This window comes from Ananas comosus, linkage group 6 (assembly GCF_001540865.1).
Source record: "Ananas comosus cultivar F153 linkage group 6, ASM154086v1, whole genome shotgun sequence".
NCBI classification, from domain to species: Eukaryota; Viridiplantae; Streptophyta; class Magnoliopsida; order Poales; family Bromeliaceae; genus Ananas; species Ananas comosus.
In genome coordinates, this window is record NC_033626.1 from 929,310 (window position 1) to 954,886 (window position 25,577).

Sequence of the window (25,577 nt, forward strand, 5' to 3'; positions counted from 1 at the left end):
CTAGTTAGCAAACAAACCATCTTAAAATGCTTAAATTTAGTTATTATTACTAAGATGTGTAGTCTTATATTCTCCTTTTTTCATCCGATGTGGGACTATTTGAATGTTACAGACTCTCTCAGTTATGTTTAAATTCAGTTATTATTATTAAGATGCGTAATCTTGTATTCCTCTTTTCTCATCCAATGTGAGACTATTTGGATATTACGAACTCTCTCAATTTAGACCTTAACGTTCTCAACAAGTCCAAACCTAGACCACAAACATATAGATCAAAATTACCAGGTGACATGAGATTCTAAAGATGACTCCTGCAGGTTTAAGAGGTGGCTCTCACCAAATTGTCTCTGATACCAATTGTAACAATCCGATTCACTAGAAATAATAACTCTTTAGGCTCAAACCACCGGCCGAAATATTTAAGCCTAATTATTATTACTACGGTGCATAGCCTCATATTCCTAATAAGAAATTCCTTTCCCATCCAATGTGAGACTATTGGGATGTTACATTTAAATAATAGGTAAATAATATTGACAAATCACAAAATTTCGTTTCTAAGAAGTTCAAATACCGTAGATCATGTTTACCAGCATCGATAGTTGGTTCGGATGATCCATCATCAGAAATGACATGAAAGTACCAAGAGTTTGACTCTTCTAAAATTATTCCAGCTCAATCACTAATATGTTCTCGGAATAAGATTAATGACATCACTGATGGAATGCACAGTCATAATAAATCATGGCTTACCAAGATCTTACAAGAAACTAAACTCAAATTCTCAGCTCACAATCACAAAAGAAAATCCTTACAGCGCACAAAGTTATCACCAGATAACTTATCCTCACCCATAAAATAACCTTTACAAAAATCCGTAAATAAGGATTGGACAATTTGCCTAATAAGAAAGACATTATTTGACACAAAATACTTTATTAATTATATAGTCTCGCAAGACATAATTTGGCACGGAATACTCGATTCATTATTCACATTGAGTTTGCAGAAGATCCCATAATTCCATCAAAAGGATCACTAGCTTCATGCATAGATTAGAATATAGTGTAAAATAGATGACGAAAGCGAGTAACTAAGGGAAACCTCCATGCTCTTGAGCTCCGACTGCCCCGTATCAGCAAAAGGTTATTTGGCATGTAGGAAAATTCCATAGCTGACTTGGAATCTCTCGAAAACTTTTCACAGAGTAAACTGATGCCTCGCGCAATTAGTGAGAGAAGCAAAAGCACTTTTTGAGAAGAGAAAACACCTCTTCCACAAAGATTTTCTTACGCTGTTTCAGAAGTTTTACTACGAAGAAACCCGTAAAAAGCAGTTGCAAAGACTATTTATCCGACGGTTGTACAGATGGATTGCTGCGTATACAACCCGTTCACAGCATTCATGAAATTCTGTTTGCTTCTTCTCCTCTTGGAGACCACTGTGAAACCTTCGGTATCCTTTTCGCCTTTTCGAATTTCTGCTTTCCTCAATTGCTCAAGACCAGAATCATTGTTTACCATATTGCTACTCTGCTCTCCACTTTGCATGCTTTCGGCAGCATTTGGTTCCTTAATTTCCTGAGTCTCAACCGAATCGCTCAAACTGTTCCGACTTGACTTAACAATGAAGCTAAGCAGAATTTGTCTCGCAAGCTCGGTCTTTTGCTCATTCTGTGTGTTATCTTTGCCTCTAGTTTCTTTACTCTTTCCTCCCTCACTAACTTTTTCAGCTTTTTTTATCTCTTCTTTAAAAACTTCATCTGAAGTCCCCTCCTCTATATAGTTTTCGGGATTTTGAGCATCTAAATCTTTTTTAATTTGCTGCAACGCTTTCCCAGGGACGAACTCAGCTGCATGAGGATTCATTACGCTAGAAGAGAGGCTACTTCTTGCAACCGCGCTTTGGCTGTTTGAGAAGCCCGGCTTCCTACGGAAAGAACTTCCAGCTCTATAATGCAAATTCGATCTTGGACCGCGAGTGACTCTAGTATTAATAGAGTGAGGCGAGGGGATCTCCATAGTTGCATTTGGAAATGCCTGGTGAACAACTTTCATATCATAAATCGCGACTGTATTGTACGGGTGGGACATTGATAAAAGCGAGCCCGGATTAAACGGAGGAGCCGAAGCTGAGAGTTTGCTTCCGCTTGTTGTATCTTTCTTGGGTTCTAATGAATTTTTGTTATCATCGCTCTTCGGAGATTTTTCCTCTGAAGTTGCTTCTTCAACAGGACTCGAGTTCATCTCTTTCTCAGCATCGTCAATTGGTAATTCCATTTCAAATTTCGTCTTTTCAACTTTATTCTCATCCTCTGATATGTTGAACTGATTTATAACTTCTTGGGTCTCGTTGTTTGCCTCCTCGTTTTCCGCCGCCTCATTTTTTGTCTCATCGTTTTTTGCTTCCTCGTCTTTTGTCTCATCGTTTTTTGCCTCCGCATCTTTTGTCTCATCGTTTTTTGCCTCTCGTTCTTCTTCTTTTTCTAAAACTGGCTTCAAGACAGTGCCAGGAGGCGATACCGCTACTTCCTTGTATGAAACCAACTTTGAAGCAATAGTGGCCACCCTGCTCGAGCTAGAAGCTTTTGTGCTTTGATCAGATTTAATCAAAGATTCAGAAGTCTTAGCCTGTAAAAGAGCTTTTCCAGGTGAAGAAGAAGACTCACTTGACGTGCTTTTTGGCTCAACAATATTGCCTCTATGTGCTTGTGGCATATTTTTTCTTCTGTAACTCGAATAACCTGTATTTTCTGAGCTATCTACGAGTAATTTGGCAAGATTTGGCCTTTTTCGTCGCGTTTGAACGGATCGTCCTTTTGATGCGGCCTCTTGCCATCCTTCATCTGAAGATTCCTCGGGGGAAGGTAAATCACTTTGTTGTAATTCATTGGGAATGAATTTATCGACTTTTTTGACTTCTTTGACCTTTTCTAGGCGTTCTTGAGGCCTTCTTGATTTTGTAGGCTCTTCTTTCACTGTTTGAATGTTCGCATTTTCCATACCATGCTGGGAATTGACTTCACTTTTAATGAACTCCTCTTGGTTAGATCTGCTAGTGTTCTGCATTAAATACTATGCAATGTAAAGAAGGCAAAAATCTTATTAGTCTACAATTACATAAAAAAACTAAAATACTCCTGGCATTGTGAAAAGGCCATTAAAAGCGGCCGTCAAATGGCATACATTACCAGATCCAATTATGACAGCTTTTAAATTATCATTGCATAATGTGTAGTTATTTGTAGCATAATAAGTGAAGTTCCTATGAATTCAGCAACATTTCAGAAACAAATTATGCAGAGAGCAGTTTTGTTTTTGTATCTCATTTTAATAAGGTACTTCACGATAACATTATATGGTTTTGATATACCAACCTTTGCACGCCGGTGCTTTCTTTGCGCATCTCTCTCTTTTGTATCTTGGTCTGGGTTTATGAAGTCAAGAAGATCTGATACACTGAAAAGCTAGCATGTTTCAATTCGGAGGAACATCTCTCTACTGTTTAACATGATAATAACAAGCAGGAGTTTCATACCTCAGGTGACCTTTACTGGCAATAGATGCATCAGGCTTCGGGATGCCTCTTCGAGCAGCCTCTTGCTGCTCTAAAGCTTTCGATTCAAAATACTCCAGCCACGCAGCAGCATCCTAGATAGAATCAATAATTGCACCAAATTATCAGTTTTGCAGTTTCTATTTATGCACGAAAATTTGCGTACAGAAAATTATCCGAACGAACCTGAGTACGAAGATCCTCTGATCCAAGTTTTGCCTGAAGTATCTGCAAAGTCGTTTGTTCATGTTGCACACTTAATGTGTATGCATCCATCATGGAAAGAGCTATGGCAATGGCATGGTAGCTCGCAGCAGTCTATTATTTATAACAAATATTAGTAAAGAAATAAGAGTAGCGTTATCGCGGGATTGAGTGATAAAAAGATGGTGTAAAACATGTAAAAGAAGCTCATCACTGTCGTCAGAGAGGGAAAGAGAGAGGAAACCTGTATGTGATCGGCACCAAGCAATCTTATGTTGCATTTTAGGGCTTCATGTAGGTATCTGAGAGCAACATGAACATTACCCATGCCTTCTTCCATCATTGCTACATTTATGTAGGTTGCGGCAGAATTCGGATGTGAGAGGCCGCACGAGAATTGAAGAAGATAGAGTGCACGATTCACATATCTGAGAAATGTAAACATCATTAGCACAATAACAGAAATTCATACCAAACTATTATGTGCAAATAAATGTCCAACTCCGTAGAGATTAGGTTAAGATAAAAATTTGAAAACCAAGATAGAAATCTGAGTTCGAATAGCAAAAGCACAAACTCTCATCAAATATTTCCCTTCTCTGCAGTAGAAATAAAGCTCTATAGAGATCGACCGCCTCCAGAGTAAAATAGAACTGGAGTACCTTTTACTAATACAAGTAGAGACTAAAAATGAAAATCACTTAATGTCGAAAAGGACAATTCACTGTCTACTCTGTAATTCATGCAATTCTCAAAAATGTCGTAAAGAATTTGCAATGCATCTAATGACTTCGTTTGTCCCGCAAAATCAACATAGAGAGACCTTGGAAATATATATTAAAAAAAAAAAGGCTGCTAGTTTTTGAAGTCAAATATAATTCAGGTTCATGAACCTAATTTTATTGTATGAACAATTAATATGATGCCGCCTTCACAATCAACTGACCTATTTCTTTTTCAACTCCAGTGGCTTGTCGGAACTCACTCATATCATTCATTATTTTGAGTATTATAAAAAGTTACAAGTAGCTAGCTACCAATGGATGAAACAAACAATAGAAGCAAGACATATAGGGCCGATAAGCTTTATACACCACATGTAATCAAAACAAGGGGGATTTATTTTTGTCTTTATCTCAAGGGGAAATAGCTGCCAGCATTCTTCAGAAGATACCTTATCTATTCCTTTTGATGATGTAGACCAAAACTTAAGAAAGAGAATAGCTAACAAAGAAACATGGTCATGACATCTTGCAGTTAGATTCCTCAGAGCAAGGATAAAAACCAAGCTTACTTCAAAGCCAATTCAATGTGTTGGAGTCGGTAGTAAAAGACAGAAAGATCCCCATAGCTTTTCATGGTCTCAGGATGGTCAAGACCAAGCTCTCTTTCATTGATATCAAGAGCCTTCTGCTGATATATAGTAGCCTGTAAACCAGAAGGAAAAAAAAGCTACGCATGAGCATCAGAGGATATGAAAAATATATATGTTTGAACTATGTTAATAATTATAAGAGCTTGGAATCTAATCCAGATCATGCTTATTGTTTGTCATCAAAAAGTAAGAGGCCGTCATGTTACTCAGAAAAGCTGATGTCTATTACCTGATTAAAATCTCCAGTGTGATAAAGAACTACTGCAAGAAGACTGTAAGCATTAGCCGTCATTCGATGATATGGGCCACAAACCGCTATCAATTTAGATAATGCCTACAAAACAAAAATATGAAGAAAGGTATTAGTGAATTATAATAGTGATTTATTAAATGATTAGTCAATATATAGATAAGAGCAGAAAAATAAGCAAATACCTTTGTGCCATAACTGACAGCATCATCTAGCTTTCCTTTATCCAATGCAGTCTTTGAAGATTCCAATAAGTTCCGACCATCTGCAGAGGTACAGGCCATGTACTGCATATCGGATTCAAAAACCATCAGTTGATCAAGTAGAATGCTTAGTCTAAAAACAAATTACGACAACCAATTAGTGTCTTATCATACTTTGTAAACAGGAACCATGCTGATAATATCAGACTTCTCAAAGGGGTTTGGGCTATTCATGTCGTAGTCTCTAGCAACCAATTCCAATCCAACCTGTATAGAGAGCATGTGAGTGAGACTACTATACAAGAGGTTGAATGGATATTTGCATCTTCTAGAATTTTCGTACCTTATTACAAAGTCCTCGAAGAAGTACAAATTTCCTCAAGTGCTGAAATTCATCCCTTAGTCTCCAAGAAAACCTCTTCGCGATGAAGGTTTCTACCCACTTCTTGGTAAGAGTTTGTTCAACAAGCAAATCTTGGTCATCAGTTACTACTGTTGAGGACCCCAACAAGATATTCAAGGTCTCAGCAATTGCGGAGGACAAATCTGACAAATTGTCAACTGCTGCAACCACCGCTCGCAGAATGTACTTGAAGGCTCGAATAACCATCTCATGAAAGCATATCGCCTGTATGTGTGGTAGCTTCTCTGCAAGTTCCACCTGTTGTATTTAAAAACAAGGCCAAACTTAGTAGAAAATTCACAAGAGCAAGGCTACTTAACAGAAACCAACCCTGATACTTGTACTCACCACACGTCCTAACGAGCACATATTAAGCCCCCTTGTATGCATAAAGTCTGTTAAGGTTCTTCCATCAACTGGAGAAAGCTCAAGTGATGCAAAATCCGCCACCTATTGAAGCAATAACTTTATGATGAAGCCAAAAAAAGCACATGAGATTTAAAGGCAGGTATCAGTTTAAACCCTACCAGCTTTGGAAGTGCGACCTCATCATAGAACTTATGTGCCATCATGGTGAGCTCATCTAGAGACTGCTTCAAGAAGAAATTTAAGTCAGTAGATAGAGAGATATAGACCAATTCTGATATATTGAAGTTGCTGATGCAGTGACTGTGTATGGTTACTGTGGACAAAAGACATTACAAGCTTTAGAAGGAAACATAAACTGATGTGACTTTTCTGGTTAATGGGAATTGGTATTCTTTCCTTCCTATGAAGGAATATTACATTTCATTGATTGCTAATACAAAGTAGATCAATATCTTATCCAATGGAAAGAAGAAGTTTTATTAATTTATCTGTTCTTTCTCAAAGACCATCTGCATTAACAAGTTGATCAGAACAAATAAACAAATTATCTAATAGACAATTTTGACTGCGATAAGAAAACAAATCATGGAAAAACATTGAGTTGTGCTGATCATTATTTTTTTCACAGCAGGATACCCTTTTCCAAGAGCATGTTAAACTTTTACGCCTAACCAAATGATTGCAGGCAAATTCATGATTCTTCAGCATTATTTGATATTATTAGATCCTACAAGGATATCCTAGATATATAGTTTACATAAATAGTTTTCACAATAACGAAGAAGCTGTATTGTATTTTCTAACAAATCATATATAGTTTGTTCCTATACAGCCAATTAATGCATTTGACTATTCAAGAATCTAGTTGCGTATGATTGTCCGTTGCTCGTAAACTTCTAAGTTAGTGTCTTCTTTTCACGAGGCACTGCAGAACAAGCACATGCTAATAGTCAGAAGCAAGTACCTTCTGATGAAGACCAGTCCCTGAATCTTTCAAACGGCAAAAGGCTTCTTCAGGCAGCAATTTCCTAATCTCACTTTCCTCAGTCGATACAGACTGTTTGAGCTCCTCATTCACTGCATCTGTTTCACGTACGCTGCTTTTCGCAGAATCATCCTTCTCGGGGTTACCATCCACAATATCTGTTTTCTTTTTGATTTTCCTTAGCTGTTCAAAATGCTTTCCGAGACCCTTAACTGGTGATTCAGTCTGAGTATCCTCCTTCTTTCCCTTCGACACCTCAGCAGGTGAACTGTCCTTTTTCTGCAAGTGTTGAAACCAGCAAGCACCAAGCTCCCATCGAATCGACCTGTTGGTATTGCTCGATTCTTTCTCTAATTTAGTCAAGCTGTTACAAAGTACTTTTCGTGCTAAAATCCGTGTTGAACTTCCAGAATGAGAATTAGGAGAATGCTGATTTTCCACCGATGGATCCACAGAAAATTTGGCAAGTGGTATTCTTAAGCTGCAGAAAGATTTCTAAATACTTAGCTTATATTTATCCTTAAGGTTCGCTTTAGCAATTAAAAACTATAATAATAATAATCAAAAAAAAGATTAAGGAAATATCTGCGTAAAAGGTACCATTGTGCATTTTAGTGTGTTTATGTAGCAAACCTGTTGATATTCAAGGCATTAGAACCTCCATCTGGTTGATCATCTACAACAATGTCCAGATTTGCATCGTTTGTTTCTCTTACATGTCCTGAAACCCTAACAGTTGCAGTATATCCGCAATGTTTAAGAACAACAACTCCTAAGGTGGCAGTATCCTGCAAATCATATATTCTATCAGTACTACCCATGAGAGAACAACTTTCATTACAAAGAAATAAAGTAAGGCATTCTTACTTTAACAACAACATTCTCATCAGCCGTTAAACCTTTAAGAAGATTTCTTACAGAGACATCCTTAGGGCTCATGTTAAGCAACACACTCCCATCAACTTTCTCCTCCTGCTTCGAGCTACCATCTAACTGATCCCTTTTCACAACCATGTACAAATCTCCAACTCGTTCTTCATGCAGAATTGAGCCATTAAGACCATGCCCAGAAGCAGTTGAATTTGGTTTGGAGTCAATGAGACCACGTATTGCTTTGACAGCTTTAAAAATTGCTGTATCTACAAAAAGATTTTGTAATAAAAAGGCCTTCCTATCTCTGATCAGCCTCTCCTCTTCCGTTTTGCATAGCATTCTCGCCAAGATTGAAAATTCTGTCGCCCAACGTCGTTTATCGTATTTACCATCTCGCCCATGACCACCACCATTCCCACCCCAGTTCTCATCTTCAACAGGGAGAGAGGGACATTTCGAAGAAGAATCGACAAATATAGGGGGCACAAGCCAGGTATTGGCACGGAATCCGTACGGGAGATTACCAAACTAAAATATGCCGATAATTATATCAGTAAATAGTAATATAAATTCCAGTATCCTATTTTACTCTACTGCCAAATAATGCATATGAGACGAGTTTAGGTTTAGGACCTTGTTATGGTCTACAAAAGCTTTCATTAGGGACTCGTAGGCCTGCTCATAACAAGAACAATCATTCAGTTAGAAAATATAAAAAGATAGGATTGAGGCTTGTAGCAAGGAGAAACTTTCAACAAAAGGAGTGGCAAAAGCAACAATAAGACTAGTAGTTAAAAAAAAAAAAAAAACAGTCAATTTAAATTGCACAAGACTATAACAAAAGCAAGAGAAGCTTTGGCATATAAACAGGTAAACTACTGGTTACTTACATTTGCAAATGCGCTGCTAAGCTGCTGCAAAAGATCCACGAGGGAGCGGCTTAGGATATATTGCTTCCCAGTTGTATAAAATCCTTTGACAGAGGCAACTATATTTAGAAGCTTCCCATTACAAACTTTAACCTGCATAAATAGCAATTCATAGTAAAACATACAATGAAAACATAAAATATAACAAGGTGGAAAGAAGAAGAAAATACTGTATCAAATATGGCACGGCCAATAATGTTCAGTGTGAAATTCAAATTAAGATACATAAAATATATGATAGAGCTCTTTCCATGAACACATGATATTTCAAGCTGGCTCATTTAGGTTCACACAGAACTCAGGCTATGCACTTTTGATCTTTAGATTGAGTAACGAATGTGGAAAATGAGATTAAGCTGTGATCTTATTTCTACTGCTACATTTCTACTGCTACATATCCATCAAACTTCCAAAGCACAAACTTTCCTTCTCACATTAATTTTACTGTTTTGCTATGTAATGTAAACAAATTTAAGGTTTTGTGAGAGACATTGTCATGACTACTACTCTGAGCACAAGAGCTAGAAATGGGAATCCATATGCACTATGATAATGCGATGAACAAACCAAGAAACATAGTTTACAAGTACAAATCATAACCATAAGCTTACTTATTTACTCTCTCTCTTTTTTTCCCATCTTTCTCTCGTTCAAGCATTTCAACAAACACTTTCTGCGCAATACAATGAACAACATCCTACAAGAATATTGTTCACAATCAAATCACCTCAATTTCAAAATCCTAACCATAAGGACACACCATGAGCACATCCTACAAAATCATACCATACAAATCATAACCATAAGCTTCATTATTTAATTCTTCTCCTATTTTTCTCTCATTCAAGCATTTCAACAAACAATTTTTGCACAACACCATGAACAACATCCTACAAGAATATAATTCACAATCAAATCACCTCGAGTTCGAAATAGTCGCCCTCCCGCCTCTCCGCGCAGATCCCACCTTCGCGCCGCCGCAAAACTGCGAGAGCAAAGATTACATTTTTACCAACATAGGCACCAGTAACAACCCACGAAGCTCACAACGGGCGCAAGATACCGTACACTGGATCGGAGAGACCACGTGGGCGAAGGAGAAGAACTCGTAGAAGTCCCCGAGCTTCGGCGCGGGGTGTATCGCGGCCATGTCGAACCTGTCGGAGATGGCGGGTGCCGGAGACTCCGCATCCGAGGGAGAGGGAGAGGGAGGAGGCCCGGATGGGGATTTGCCATTGTTGGTCGAATTCGAGGTGGAAATGGCGGAGGCGGAGGCGGAGGAGGAGGAGGAGGAGGAGGGAGAAGAGGGGGAGTGGTGGGGTTTCTTCGGTTTGCCGACTCCTTCTTTGGCTTTGCCGAATACGGTGGCGCACGCGACGATGTCGAGGAGCCTCCGCACGTGCGCCGCCGCGTGTGCCTCGCACGCGTAGTCCTCTGCACGTGCGAAATGGGCAAAAAAAAATTCTCTAATTAGTAACAAAGGCCCACTTAGGCCCATTAAGAACCCATTAAGGGGCCATTTAGGGCCCATTAAGAACTCATTGAGGGCCATTAAGGGATTATTAGCAAATATGATATAATTTTTAATTTTAACTAATAATAAAAATTCAAATAAAAAACAATATATCACTTTCAAATTAGCTGTATTTTAAATATAGTCAACTAAATTTAAAAAATTCAAGCCAGAAATTATAACAAATTAAAGTTTGAGGACCGAAAGTGTAATTAAAGTTTTTGGATGCACCTTAAATTTTTTTTATTAGGAAATTGGTCGAAATCATCGATTGTTTCGGTGACGCCTAAGACGAAATTTGTCAATTTTGATTATGACTTATTGGCCAATTAAAACGAAGAATTTCTCCAATAATTTGCGCAAAGTTCTAAGTTTCTCTATATGAACAAAAGTATTAACTCTAATACCCTTTTCTTTTGGGTAAATTTCAATTTGTCCCCTGTATTTTAGCGCACCTACAGTTTCACAGCTTTATGGTTCAGAAAATTATACTGAATTATCTTGTAGTTTTATTTTGATATATATAGAATGATAAAGTATATATATATATATATATATATATATATATATATATAAAGATAGTGAAATACTATAAATAAAAATAATACTATAAAATACAAAAAAAATAAATCTATAAAATATTATAGTTTACAAAAAAAATATTATTTGAATATCCTGTGATTTACAAAAAAAAAATATTATTTGAATATCCTATTTAACAAATATCTTTACAAAAAAAATAAATAAAAAATAAAACTATAATTAAATGTAGGTTACAAAAAAAATATTAGTTGTGTCATCCTGTGATTTACAAAATAAAACTATACTTAAATGTAGTTTACAAAAAAAATATTAGTTGCGTCATCCTGCGATTTACAAAAAAATATATATATATTATTTGAATATCCTATTTAACAAATATCTTTATAATGCGATAAAAAAATAAAATTATAAAATAATTAAATGTAACTTTTTGAAACATAAAGTGACAAAGTAAAAAACATGTTAACTCCAAAAGAGGCAAATTGAACTATTGATTCGCCTTAGTTTGGCTGGGGATTAAGGGGTGGAATAACCCTTTAACCCCCATTTTATCTCCAAACACTTCTAAAAATGGGTGGGGTTAGCTAACCGCACCTCAAATGGGTTATTTCGGATTAGCTAACCCCACCTAACCCCACCAAACCCCAACCAAACACTATTTTCTATTCATAATAACCCACTATCCTTCTTATCCCACCTACTCCAACCAAACACTATTTTTCACTATCCTGGACTAACTCCAACCCCCAGCCAAACACAAAAATACTCTAACCCTACCTTAACCCTAAACTTAACCCTATCCCTGGAATAACTAGTTTTTTCTTAACCACGAACCAAACGGTAACCTTGACCTTAAAAAAGAAAAAAAATAATAATTTTTTTTAACAAAAAAGGAAAGAGAGGGGTGAGTTTCCACTTTCATATTTTTCACATGAGACAAGGTACAATTTGGTCCCAGGAACATGGAGATATTTTTTCTGTGCTTCAATGTAAAGGACTAGGGACAGAGAAGGATATTGTAAGCTTTTGTTTATCTTATTTACAATTATATATATATATATATATATATATATATATNAATCATATTTTCAACACGTAGCAGTTTAAGTTTTGTTTTTTAACTTAGTCACAGAGCGTAGAACTTGGTTGACATGATCGTCTCACTAGCTGCGCTTTCGACACATGAATAATAACCTCAATAACAGGAGTACACCTCCCTCGTAGTAGATCATTGCTAGTACAGTTGGTTAAGAATTCTAATTTAACTGTCACTTTTTAAGCAGAAAGATATATGTCCTAAAAAATTCGTCTAAATTGAAGTTGAAATATAAAACTCTTTAATAATAAATACATATATGAGAGACTAGAATGAAACTCTTTTGAGAATTTAGTAGATCAAATATCGAAATTAAAAATGTGAGAATTAAATTGAAATCGAGCTAAAAGATCTAGCGCTGCTGGTGCAATTTTTTCGTAAATTTTTGTTTGGCTCCTACAAAAAGTAGGTTCAAACTCTGCTACCGCATCTAACTTAGTTGGTTAAGAACGTAATGGCTGGTTGGTATCTGAAGTCCCAAACTCGAAATCTAATTACTTTATATTTCAAGCTAAGTTTATTATTAACTTAGTTACACTATAGTACACTGTACTTTACAGATTTTTTTTACTTTTTATACTGTACTTTTTTTTTTTCAAAAACACCACTAAATTAACTATCATTTTTTTTCCGATCCCTACAATATAAACAATAAACTTATAATTTGTATAAAAGTTATATTAAAAAATACTGGTTAAAAGTGGCAGAGCATATATATATATATATATATATATATATATATATCAGCTATTTTTCATATAAAATAAAAAATACATAGGAATATTAAAAGTATTGAAAATAACTTGAAAGAATTATATTCAGCTCATAGAGATTTATTCATATTTTTGTACTATAACTAACATCTTTTAATAAAAATATTATATTTTATCTCAAATAATAGATTTGTTAACAGTAATACAGAAACCGGTAAGAAAAAAAATTTAGTAAATATCTATGAGAAAAATAAATAGGATGAGATAGAAAAGTTAAAAATAAATCTAAAATACAGTGTAAATATTAATAAAATATAATATAATAATACAATGATATCTTTAAAAAAATATTCAAAATAGCAAATAAAAAAAAACTAAAATACAGTGTATTGGACTATAATTAAGCCTTTATATTTTTTTTTTTTTAAAAATTGCTACTTTTCTTTCCAAAAAAAAAAAAAAAGAAAACTCATTTCCTGATTATGTATATCAATCAGTGCACATAAATAGCTATAAAATCTCATTCCTGTGTACCAAAATCAAGGAAAATTTCAAATACCATCCTTGTGGTTTCACACTTTCTCATTTTAGTACTTTATGGTTTAAAATGTATCAATTTAGTGTTTTGTGGTTTTATTTTTATCTTTTTATTATCGATTCCACTAATTTATTTTGTTAAATCAGTGACAAAGTTAAAACTAAAGGGTACTAAAGTGAATATTCGATAAACCTAAGTAGGGTATCTAAAATTTTTTGTATATAATTTAACGAACTATTAACGGAAAAGTTGACGAAAAGATAAAAATGAAACCACAGGACACTAATTTAATACACTTTAAACTACAGAGTACTAAAATGAGAAAGTGCAAAACCACGGGGATGGTATTTGAAGTTTATCCCAAAATCAGCGGAATGTAAACAGTACAGGTACAAATTAGTTGCACATTTGTGTTGTTTTAAACGCCCACGATTTGGACGGTTGTGATTTGTTTGATGACATTGTGCTGTCCTCAATGAGCGTACGGGATTAAAATAAATGGACGGCTCGTATTTAAAGGAGACGTGGGGAAGAAAAAGGACAAAAAAAAGAAGAAAAGGGGGAAAAAATGGGAATGGTGGGGAAGGCGCCGGAGCGAGGACGGATGAGGAAAGTGCTGACTGTCAAGTGAAAGCAAAAGTATTGATAAGAGTTAGTGCTGTCTGGACTCTGGAGTTGCCTAAAATACTGTTTTTTGTAAATTATTGCTACATGCATACTGACACTGATGTCAAAATAATCTATCTGATAAAAAATAATTTATAAATAATATAAAGGTTTAGATTATAACAAAATTATAAATATTTAATTTTTTAGTTTTTTTTTTCTTAATTTACCAAAAAAAAAATTTATATTTTACTCACTCAATATTTCAAGCTGTTGTATTTAGCCCCTCCTTCAGTCAGGGTTCCATCATTATTCCGTCTATTTTTTATAATTTATGCCGAAAATATCCTTCAAAATGAAAAAAATATATTAAAAAAATATTTTTCTTATAGAAAAAATAAGAGTAATTTAGTCATTTTGTTCTCTCCATTAACGCGGTGCTCCCTGAAAATATATTTGAAATTAAAAAAAAGCAAAATACAAGTTTTTGAAAATCAGAAAGGAAAAGTGAATAGGTGGGTATTTATAAGAGGATTTTCTATAATTTAGCCTAATTGAATTATATTTTTGATTCTTGGGTTATCACATGCGTGATATTTTAACTTTCAATTTTAATATATTATAATTTCTGAGTCGAATTACTACTGTGCGCGATAGTTTAATTTTTAAATTTTAATTAATTATAATTTTTGGCTCGAACTACGGACACCAGTGTCAAAGTAATCATCGATTTGATGGAAAATAATTTAGGAAAAGAATAGGTTACGTACATTTCTGGTTCTCCAAATATGAGTCACGTAACTGATATTTTAGTCTTTAAAACTTTAATTCGTTATAATTTTTAACTTGAACTATAAGTTACGTGACATTTCAGCCTTCCAATTTTCAAAATTGTAGCAATATTTCACTTGATGATGCAACAATAAATAAAATATTTATTTTTTTGATATTAGTAATTCATCAATACTTATTTAGAAAAATTGGGCTGTGAAACTTGATTAAAGTAATTCAGAATGTTCGAGAACTAAAATATTGTATATTTTATAGTTCGAGACAAAAATTATAACTAATTAAAATTTGAGAATTAAAGTGTTACATTTCTCATAATTCGAGTAAAAAATTATAACGAATTAAAATTTGAAAACTAAAGTGTCACGCACCTTATAGTTTGAGGGCAAAGGCATAATTTACCCTTATCAATATTATGAATATTAGTTTTAATTAGCTCACATATTTGCATGACAGATGTGTATAAAATATAAATTTAGAATGTTTTAAAATAAAAGGAGATGTATAGAAAATAAATCTAGAATATTTTAAAATAAAGAGGCTTAGGGATAGGTCTCATATATTATCATAGTACTAAAAAGTTAGTCCTATAATAGAAAACTACTCAAAATTAATATTGATTGGATGTAATTAAAAATATATGTAGTTAAAAATATAGCATTGATAACTCAATTTCATTTGGTTTTGTGCCGTTATAAGTGTTTACAAGCTATAAGCATAGTTCTCGTGCAGTTTCAAATACAACAGTATTATATTTAAATTCGCATGTACTTCAAACTGTATTATACTAATATCTGTACGTATAATAAAGCAGTACCTAATAGCGTATTAGAGGCTTATTTTTGTGACTAAAAAAATTAATTTCCACAAAAAATTAATTTCCCCAAATGAAATGGCAGTTTCCTCACGTTATTGGCACCATAGTGAATAACTTATTATTCAACTAAAGAATAATAACCCTTTAAACTATACACCAAGCTTTGACCCTTTGAAAAGTACATGTTACTTATTTATTTAATTATTTAATTTATTTATTATTAAGTGCCAATATATTATTAGAGAATCTATTGCTCTATATTAGAGAAAGGGAGTGTGTTGGATTTGTAGATACCAATTAAAGCACTTCTATTGGGTCCACTAGATTGCAACAAACTTTTTCATTGGACTTGGTCCACCACGTCGGTCGTGGACCGACTAATTGTTTGCCTTACAAGACTGCTGATGTGCGGGCAGATTCATATGGCATTTGGATTGTATGCATAAATTACCCAACTAGAAGCGTCTGTATTATGTACACCAGTGCATCAAACAAACGTATAAGTGCAGCATTCTGGAACAACTACGATAATACACTCTTATTTTAATTTTCACCAATTTAAGAAGATGATCTAAGAACAATTAATGGTTACTGTACAGTACGGGACAAACATGTGAAAGTTGTATTATTTTTTGTTGGACACAGTCAGACCACGTTTTTAGGATGTAATCAGTCTCTATTACCGTAAGTTCTAAGATCGTTGAATCAGATAAAACCAAGCGTTAAGATTCACCAGCTACACAAAAGAATCTTTGTAATATTTAGATGGTGGACCAGGTCTAGGCAACAATCTCTCATAGTCATTTTGTACCTTTCCTTTATTGGGGAGGTTGCAACTGAGTGCTAAGGTACAATTTTGTGTCCCACTATGGTATAAGCTATATTAGTTGGGAGATTATTATGTAACTTTAAAAATTCATGATACCATTTGCCTAGTTAATTTGGAGAGTTAAATAATAATAATAATAATAAAAATAGTGTTAAGAAATACATAAATGTCTCACATGTATTTGGTTGGTCAAATAGTGTATGAAATAAATTGTTCACATGTGCACTAAATAGGTGAAATGAAGTGGATTTATATTATATTCTTGTGTTTTCTAATTTTTTGCATTAAAGAAATCTTAAATAATCCCTAACAAGTTTTTAATAACATAGGGACCTTTAGTTTATTCCATTAATTTCCTTTTTACCAATTGCTAGCTTTTTTAATCCTTTCATATTTATTCTCAACTTATCAAACTTGTCAAATATAATCTTTAAGTATTAAATTTGTATTAAGGCTTATTAATAAAACAAATTTTGACATTTAGGATTTCTAAGGGTCCTTCCTTTTTCTTAGGGATGTCAATGGATATGAATACCCGAAATTTTATCATAACCCGAACCCGAATGAAACGGATATATCCGGTGGATATGGATATGGATTCGGATACGGATATCAAAAATAGAAATCGGACGGATATGGATTCGGATATGGATTTTGATTGGACCCAATCCCTTGGTACTATTGAGTTTTCGGCCGTTGGATGAAAGGATTTGCGGTTAGGATGATAGTGGTCCCCGGTTAAATTGATAGTGGTCCCCTAGGGTTGAGTGGGTGGTTGGTTTAATAGTATAATCTAACGGGTGGAAATGATCAAAGGGTAGATCTAACGGTAGAAAACTCAATAGTACCAAGGGCTTGGTACTATCAATAGTATAGTAGCTAGACTCTCTCTCTCTCTCTCTCTCTCTCTCTATATATATATATATATATATATATATATATAAATTTGATGTTATATTTGAATTTGTATTTTAAAAATTTAGATTTAATATAATATATTTTGAAATATTGAAAAGAGAAATAATTGTTTCGGGTTCAAATTTTCGGGTTCTGGTTCGGGTTCGGGTTTCGGATTTTTGGTCGAATTCTGGTTTGGATATAAATTTTTAAAATCTGTCGGGTTCGATTCAGGTTCAGTTTTGAAAAACTCCCTCCGAATCCGACCCATCGACATGTCTACAAGCCGGGCCACTTTTTCCGGGTTCGGGTTTGGATATGAATTTTTAAAATCCGTCGGATTTGGATTTTGGATATGGTGTCGGGTTCAGGTTCGGATTTTTAAAAATTCACCCTAAATCCGACCCGTTGACGTCTCTATTTTATCTCCCTTGCATTATAAACCCATTACAAAAATAAATGTACTTTTTTTAGACTATTTTTCGAGTGAAAATTTTCTTAGCAATGAGCGATTTCGCTGTTCCTCTAAGGCATGCCAAATCAGTGATATTTAGTCGTCCATTCAACAATTCACATTAGTCCTACTTCCAATGGATAGTGAAATACTCGTGACCCCTCCCCAATCGAGAAAAATAAAAATCTAGCACATAGTGTTGTGAAAAATCTAGCACATACTCGTGCTTTGATTTGATTTTTTTTTTTTTTTTTTTCGCCTTTCGCCTTTCGCTATCTCGGAGGCCTAAGCTGCTTCCAACTTGTACGCTCAGTTCATTTTACCTAATGAATGAAGCAGATAGCTTGCTACCTATTTCTCAAAAAAAGAAAAATTTGCGCCCACTATTTACTAAACGGAATATGAAAATAGAAAACAAATAATGCAGCATAAAAAAAAAACATACCTTCCTCGATCTTAAGTACACATGGCTTTAGCGAAACGATTTCCACGCCGTCGTTTAACCGGTGCCCGCGAGCCTAAATCGTAAAAATTAATCCCCACAATTAGAAAATTAAAAGCCCAAAAAACACAAATCCAAATCTAAAAAACCAAATTTATTTTCATTTTTTCTCATGAAAAAAAAAAGAAAATTAAAAAAAGACCCAAAAAAATTGTAATTGAGAGTACCACATGTGAGAGTGAGTAATTGGTGAGGTGACATGTTTCCACATGAGAGCCCAATAGCTTCTTCACATCTAGTATTTTATCAGTGGATATTCCCTAAATAACAAGAGAATAAATTAGAATAATTAATTAGAATAAATAAATAAATAAATAAACAAGAAAGCTGTTCTTGGCAACTTATGATTGTAATTTATCCAAGTTCCATTGAATAATTTAAAAAAAAAAAACCAATTCATATAAGTTTCCTTTCCCTTTTTTTCTTCTTTTTTTTTTTGGTAAATTTTCAATAAGGGATGAGTTGAGAAATACATATATACCTTGAGTGTTACTTGGGATTCATAGGGAGTGACCACTGTGATATCAATGACACTAGGAACAACTGTAAAGAGAACAATGACAAAAAAAAAAGAAAAAAAAGAAAAAAAAAAAGGAAAAAGAGGAGAATAAGTTTTGGGAATAACAATTAATCATCATACACACAAAAAACACATGACTCAACTAGATTAGAAAATCAAAGGAGGAAGCAAAAAAAAAAAAGTGAATAAGATTTTAATACTAATACATAAATACATATATATATTTATATATATATATACACATAGTTCATGTGTGTGTATATATATGGGACATGCTTAATAAATTTCATACATAATAAACTAAAAGTGCATGGCTAATGAATCACAAGTACGTTGAGCTCCTGTTCTTCAACTCTCTCTCTCTCTCTCTNGGGGAGGTGTTGTGGGCTTTAAACACACTTCATGGATTTCTATTCAATCCTAGCCTCTCATTCTTGGTCTCTCCCTTCTCCCTCTTCTTCTTCTTTCTCTCTCCTCTCTCTCTCTCTCTCTCTTAAATTTTTTCTTTTCTTTCTTAAGGGAGAGGGTGAGGGTTTGAGGGGCTTTATAAATTTGGGACAAAAATATATTTTTTTTCTAACTTTCAAAAATTTATATTTTTTTTCTTTAAAATTTTATGTTGATAAATTTAGGCCTCCTCGTTTTTTTATAATTTATATCAAAAATACCCTTGAAACAGACAAAAATATATTAAAGTTTCTTTTTTTTTTCTTGTAGAATAAGTAAGGGCTATTTGGATGTTTCACCCTTTTCCAGTAATACTGTAATCTTTTGAAAATATTTCTGAAAATTTAAAAGAACAAAATATAGATTTTTAAAAGTCGGCAGAAAAAAGTGAAAAGGCTCTGTATTTTAGCCCCAAATTATATACATAACTTTTTATAAAAATAGTATATAAGTGATGTCTGATATCATTTATCTAACTAGTACTTTCTATGTAGACTACCTGAAATAATTTTTTTATGGTAAATATTTATAGAACTTAACTGAAGTATATAGTATTTTGATTCAACTATCTAATTTTATAAAATTCTGATTTTAGTATCTAATTTTTTAATTTGTTTGATTTAATTCATCTGATGACTCTATCTATACATAATTCAAGCTAATTGCTTACTTTATTAAATTTTATACAGTAAAATTAAATGACACATACAAATTTTAAAATTAAATAATAATTAATTGGCTCAAATCAAATAAATTAAAAGATTCAATAGCAAGATCAAAATTTTAAACTTTTTTTACATTTTTAACTTTTTTTCTGTAACGGCAAAAAATAGAACAAAAAAGATTATTATAATAATTTCACTAAATAAATTGGGCTTCATCGAAAGGTATTATACACAGCTCCTTTTATCTAAGGCTAAATTACAGAAAATTCCCCTGTAATAATCCGCTTTTTCACTTTTTCCCCTGACATTTAAAAACCTACACTTTGCCCCCTTGTAAAATGAAAAATGTGTACTTCACCCCTACCGTTAGGGTTCCGTTAGGGGTTCTGTTAAACAATATTTTTTTATACCGAAAATACCCCTCTGCCTCTTCTCAGATGCTTCGCTCCCTCCGGCTCGCCGCTTCGCCGCCTCGCCGCCTCGCCGTCCTCCACTGCTTCGTGCTCGCCCACATCCCTTTCGTTCTCCTCCGCCACCTCGCTTTCGCCCTCGTTGTCCCTGCCTACCTCTCCATCAACACCCATTTTGGTATCCTCCCTACTGTCGCCGAAATCGATGGGCGGCGACGGTGTAGGAGGAGAAGGGGAGCAGGTGGAGAAGAAATTGGAGAGGAATCGTGGCCGATTGAGGTGGAAATAGCGGCGGATCGAAGGGGCGGCTGAGGAAGCTCAGGAAGAAGACAACAATGGCGAGGGGCAAAATGGTCATTTTACACACCGTGACCCCCTGTGAATATTTTTTATTTTACAAGAGGGCAAAGTGTAGGTTTTTAAATGTCAGGGGAGGAAAGTGAAAAAGCGGGTTATTATAGGGGGGTTTTCTGTAATTTAGCCTTTATCTAAACATATTTTGTTTTTGTTCGAAATTTATTTTTAGAAAATTTCGTGATTAAAATATTAATTCAACGGCTAAAATTAAAAGTATTAAATAATTAAAAAAAAAAAAAGCATCAACAATTTCCTTATAATAACTTCTATAGGGAAGTCCGCATAGAAATTTTGTCGTGCACAGCAGGCGTGAGGACAACCGTTCGTAAACGAGAAATTATTGCCTGCTCCGGGTGTATGCGGACGGTCCACACATTGAGTTTTAATTTTGGTGCAATTGCTCGTATATCCCTGAAAAGTTTCATATTTTCTTATTTACTCCCCTTAAAATGCTAATATAAAAAAAAAAACTCTTCTAACGTTTCAAGTTTTTTCAAATATACCCCTCTAGAGTTAGATTTTAGGAATAACCGTAATTTCTGTAAAATTATTGTTTTACCCTTTCAAATATACCCTTCTACCATCACCAATTTTTTTTTATTTGTATTTAAGTTAGGATATTTTATCTTTTTAACTTTTCAAATATACCTTTTTGTAATCACCAACTTTTTCTTATTTGCTCTTAAGTTAGGAACAAAAGAGATATTTTGACTTCTTTTTAACTCTGATAGAAATTTTAACTCGAATTTAACCCTAAATGACTTAACGGATACAAACAACAGAGTTATTTTGAATAACAGAGAAATATACGAGGAGTATATTTGAAATTAAAAGATAGGAATATATAAGATATTTCAGAAGTTTTGAAAGGTGTAAGTAATTATCCCTTTAATTTTTGTAGAGACTTAAATATAATCGGCACTATCTAAAAAGTCTACATAAAAATACTATAAAATTTAAAACTTTATTATCTAGGCAACTGATTAATTTGAAAAAATAACTATAGAAAAGAATTATCGTTTATTTTGTGAGAAATTAGCTTTTAAAATTTATGATAATTTATCATTAGGGGAGAGGCTTTTATAAGTTAAAGTTAATTAAACTTTTGGATCTTAGTGTATGATTGTTTTTTAAATTTATAACTTTTCATATATAAACTTATTTTTAATAATTCAAGTTTCATATACAGATAGGGATCGACCCGAAACTATAGTAAATTATTTAGCTGTACTATATAATTTATATATAAAATAAAATAGTAACGTAATAGTAAAGAAGCTGGGTTAAATACTATAGTTTTAAATTTTAAGAAATTAAAGTGCAAAAGTAGATTTTTTTTTTTTTATGCGAGAGTTTTCTGTATTTAAGCCTAAAAATATATATAGTCGAGGGACCTGTATCAAAATAGCACATAGTTGAGGGGGGGCTCCACACATGTTTACTCTAAATAATTGATGCATTTTGTATCTTAGTTACTTAGTTTTCACACAATACATGGTTAAGGAGAAAGAAACAAAAAGAAAAAAAAAAATTTCTCTTTTGAATGAGTTGTTGTTGTTTGGAGGGCCCTGATGCATGCCACTTGTCCCCACCATGTCATCACAGCCGCACAGTATGTTGTACTAAAAACTTTCTAAAAGAAAAGGCCAAATTATGAAGGAAAAAAAATATATTATATAATCACTTTAGCCCTTGTTTCAATTATTTTATTACATAAAAAATTATATTTCTTTTCGCGTACGCTTTATTATTGTATTAAATATATGTTAATTAATTATTTAATAATAGAACTGATGTGGTATATCGAGCCAATTTGGTGAAAATTTACATTTTGATGCAACGATTTTATTTTTCCAAATTTTGAGCGTATTTATTACTGCGATGGAGCATGTGATAAAATTTGATATAATTGAAAGAATGGTTATATGTTTTTAAAAAATAAAATAAAATATGCACATGATCATCAAATGAGAAGTTCAAAATGTCGAAAATAAAATATCGGCTCAACTCTCCTATATATTTTTTTCGTACTTGAAATGAACCTTATTTCTCTCTTTAATTCTTTACTTGAATCGAACCAGGTCAACCTTTTTTTTTAGCTTGAACCGAATCAGATCACACCTCTACATTAAGCCGAACTGTTCTTCTTCTTCTTCCTCCAGTTTTCTTCATCGGCAAGATAAATCTCACCTTTTATCGCCGTTTCTTTTATTATCGTTTTCTCTTTCTTTCTAGTCGTTTTTTTTTTTTTCTCTAATTATCTATCCGTCGCATCGCATGGGTTACTATACTAGTTCATACGAATTTTCTCTAGGGCTAAATATTTGTCAATATCAAAGTAAGATTGGCACCCCCACAAACAAAGAAAAAAAGAGAAAGAAAAAAAGGAAGAGAAATATGATTAGGAAACAACTGTAATGTGTAAAAGGTTGGAGATCATGTGAAACTATTCTCTTAACAAAGAAAAAAAAAATTCAGAATTTTGATGTAGCCCAAATTTTTGAAAAGTGCTTTTAGTGTGTGTAATGTTCTCAGCCTTGTGTGTGAGTCCTTTGTACAACTTTTCTTTGAAGTGCTTTTACACCTTGTGTGTAAATGCATTGTTGTTCTTGAGCTTTGTGTATCCATTTTGTACTTATTACATCTTAATAAAGATAGTGAGAAACAAACACCTATGTATGCATTCATAAATTGTGTGCTTTTAATTATTCAAAATTGGAACTCTAATTTGAAATTTTTACTTCAACTATCGTAAAATCTAAGAAGTAAGATGTTGTCGCCAGAATTTTAGTCGATTCAAACACAGAATCCTAAAATTACCCAATTACATGTTGGATGTGGGTAACACATGAGTATCGTACTGAATTTACGGGTTTAAGATCAACTCTTGATACAATGATAACGACAAATTTGATCTAGGAGAAGCTTCAATTACCATTCCTGTGGTTTCACATTTTCTCACTTTAGTACCCTGTGGTTTAAAGTGTATCACTTTCGTACCATGTAGTTGTATTTTTCTCTTTTTGTTATCCTTCCACTATTTTTTTTCGTTAAATTAGTGACAAAGTTAAAATTAAAGAATATTAAAATGAATATTCGATAAACTGTAGGTGGGGTATCTGAAGTTTTGTATATATGATTTAATGAAAAGTTAACAGAGGGGCTGACGAAAAAAGAAAAATAAAACCACTAGGTATTAAATTGATACACTTTAAACCACAAAGTACTAAAATGAGAAAGTGCGAAACCAAGCGATGGTATTTAAAGTTTACCCTTTAATCTATTAACCCAGTAGCTAAAAATGAAGTTGATGAGTCCAAATTGGACCTTATGTGATCCAATATTGCCACTAGTTTATAATTCCTAATGGAATTTTTTTTTTTTTAAAAAAAAGAGACTTAAGAAGTGCAAATTTCCTTTTTCTTGTTTGTACATTTGACTTGGCACTAATTCCATTCTTTCATGAACTAAGCAAAGAAAAAAGAAGTGAGAACTAAAACTACTTCTTGAATAAGCTCCCCACTAAGCNACATGAAATAAATGTTTGCAATAACTTGTTCTCATTAAGTTACTAGTCAATTTCCACACTTAAATGTACAATTCACTGTAATCTTCCTTTTTCTACTAATAATTTGGGCCATGCCTCCATGTAGTCAGTAAAACAAAATTGGAGTCAATTTCCACATTCAATAATTCTCTAATTAATGAATGTGAAATAACTGTTTTTCTTCAAAATCTTAAATCATTCGAGCATCGACTCAGATACCAAATTAAATTATATAAAATAGCTGTTTATTTCAAAAAGTTTAAACTATATAAAAAAAATAGTGTTATTAATATTTTATGTTCAACAACAATAACTTATAATATTATCCTACGTAGTCAATCAAACTACTAATTATTCGCTAATTTTTGGGGCTAAGACACTAGAATAATAACTCCTCTTTGAAGGAATAAAACTAAATTAAGAGTCAATAGTTTGTTGTTTAAGATAGGATAACCGGATCAGGCACTGACCCGTCATACATCTCACACGCACCGATTCTCGGTTTAAATACAAATTAATAATCGCGAAAGAATATGATAGAATTGTAGTTGATGTTGAAGATGGTAAAGGTCCAATTAGTGCTTGAGCTTAGAGATGTCAACAGGTCGGATTCGGGGCGAATTTTCAAAAATCCGAACCCGAACTCAAACCCGGCGGATTTTAAAAATCTATATCCAAATCTGAACCCAACCAAAAACCTGAAACCCGAACCCGAACCCGAACATGAAAATTTGAACTCGAAACAATTAATTTTTTTTCAATATTTCAAAATATATTATATTAAATCTAAATTTTTAAAATACAAATTCAAATATAACATCAAAATTTTTATGTATATATTATATATAATACAAAATAAATTCGGATTCGGGTCGGGTTCAGGTTCGGGTCGGGTATAGTCAAAATCCATATCCGAATCCATATCCGTCGGGTTTCTATTTTTGATATCCATATCCATTTAGCATTGGATATATCCGTTTTATTCGGGTTCGGGTTCGGATAAAATTTCGGATATTCATATCCATTGACATCCCTACTTGGGCTAACTACTTGTACAAGATTTTCATAATTTAAAATGTTTTCTTTTGTTTATGTATGTTTGATGTACTTTGAAATTGAATTCTTGATTGGAAAATACTTGGGCTTTTTGAACTTTTTGATTTTTAATATTAAATTGTAGAGTTTGAA

General features: G+C 33.3%; 1 protein-coding gene across 1 annotated transcript; it reads right to left on the reverse strand.

The window, feature by feature from the left end:
* LOC109711603 (protein TSS-like) lies at positions 718-24,866 on the reverse strand. Its single transcript, XM_020234743.1, has 23 exons — positions 24,860-24,866; positions 18,925-18,986; positions 18,611-18,703; positions 18,387-18,459; positions 10,215-10,580; positions 10,067-10,131; positions 9,108-9,239; positions 8,851-8,892; positions 8,212-8,745; positions 7,978-8,132; positions 7,324-7,825; positions 6,518-6,580; positions 6,339-6,440; positions 5,931-6,248; positions 5,762-5,854; positions 5,570-5,671; positions 5,364-5,468; positions 5,054-5,187; positions 4,004-4,187; positions 3,742-3,873; positions 3,538-3,650; positions 3,377-3,458; positions 718-3,074 (listed from the first exon to the last, which is right to left on the reverse strand). The coding sequence occupies exons 1-23, from the start codon at positions 24,864-24,866 to the stop codon at positions 1,350-1,352; spliced, it is 5,184 nt and encodes a 1,727-aa protein (XP_020090332.1). The 3' UTR covers positions 718-1,349.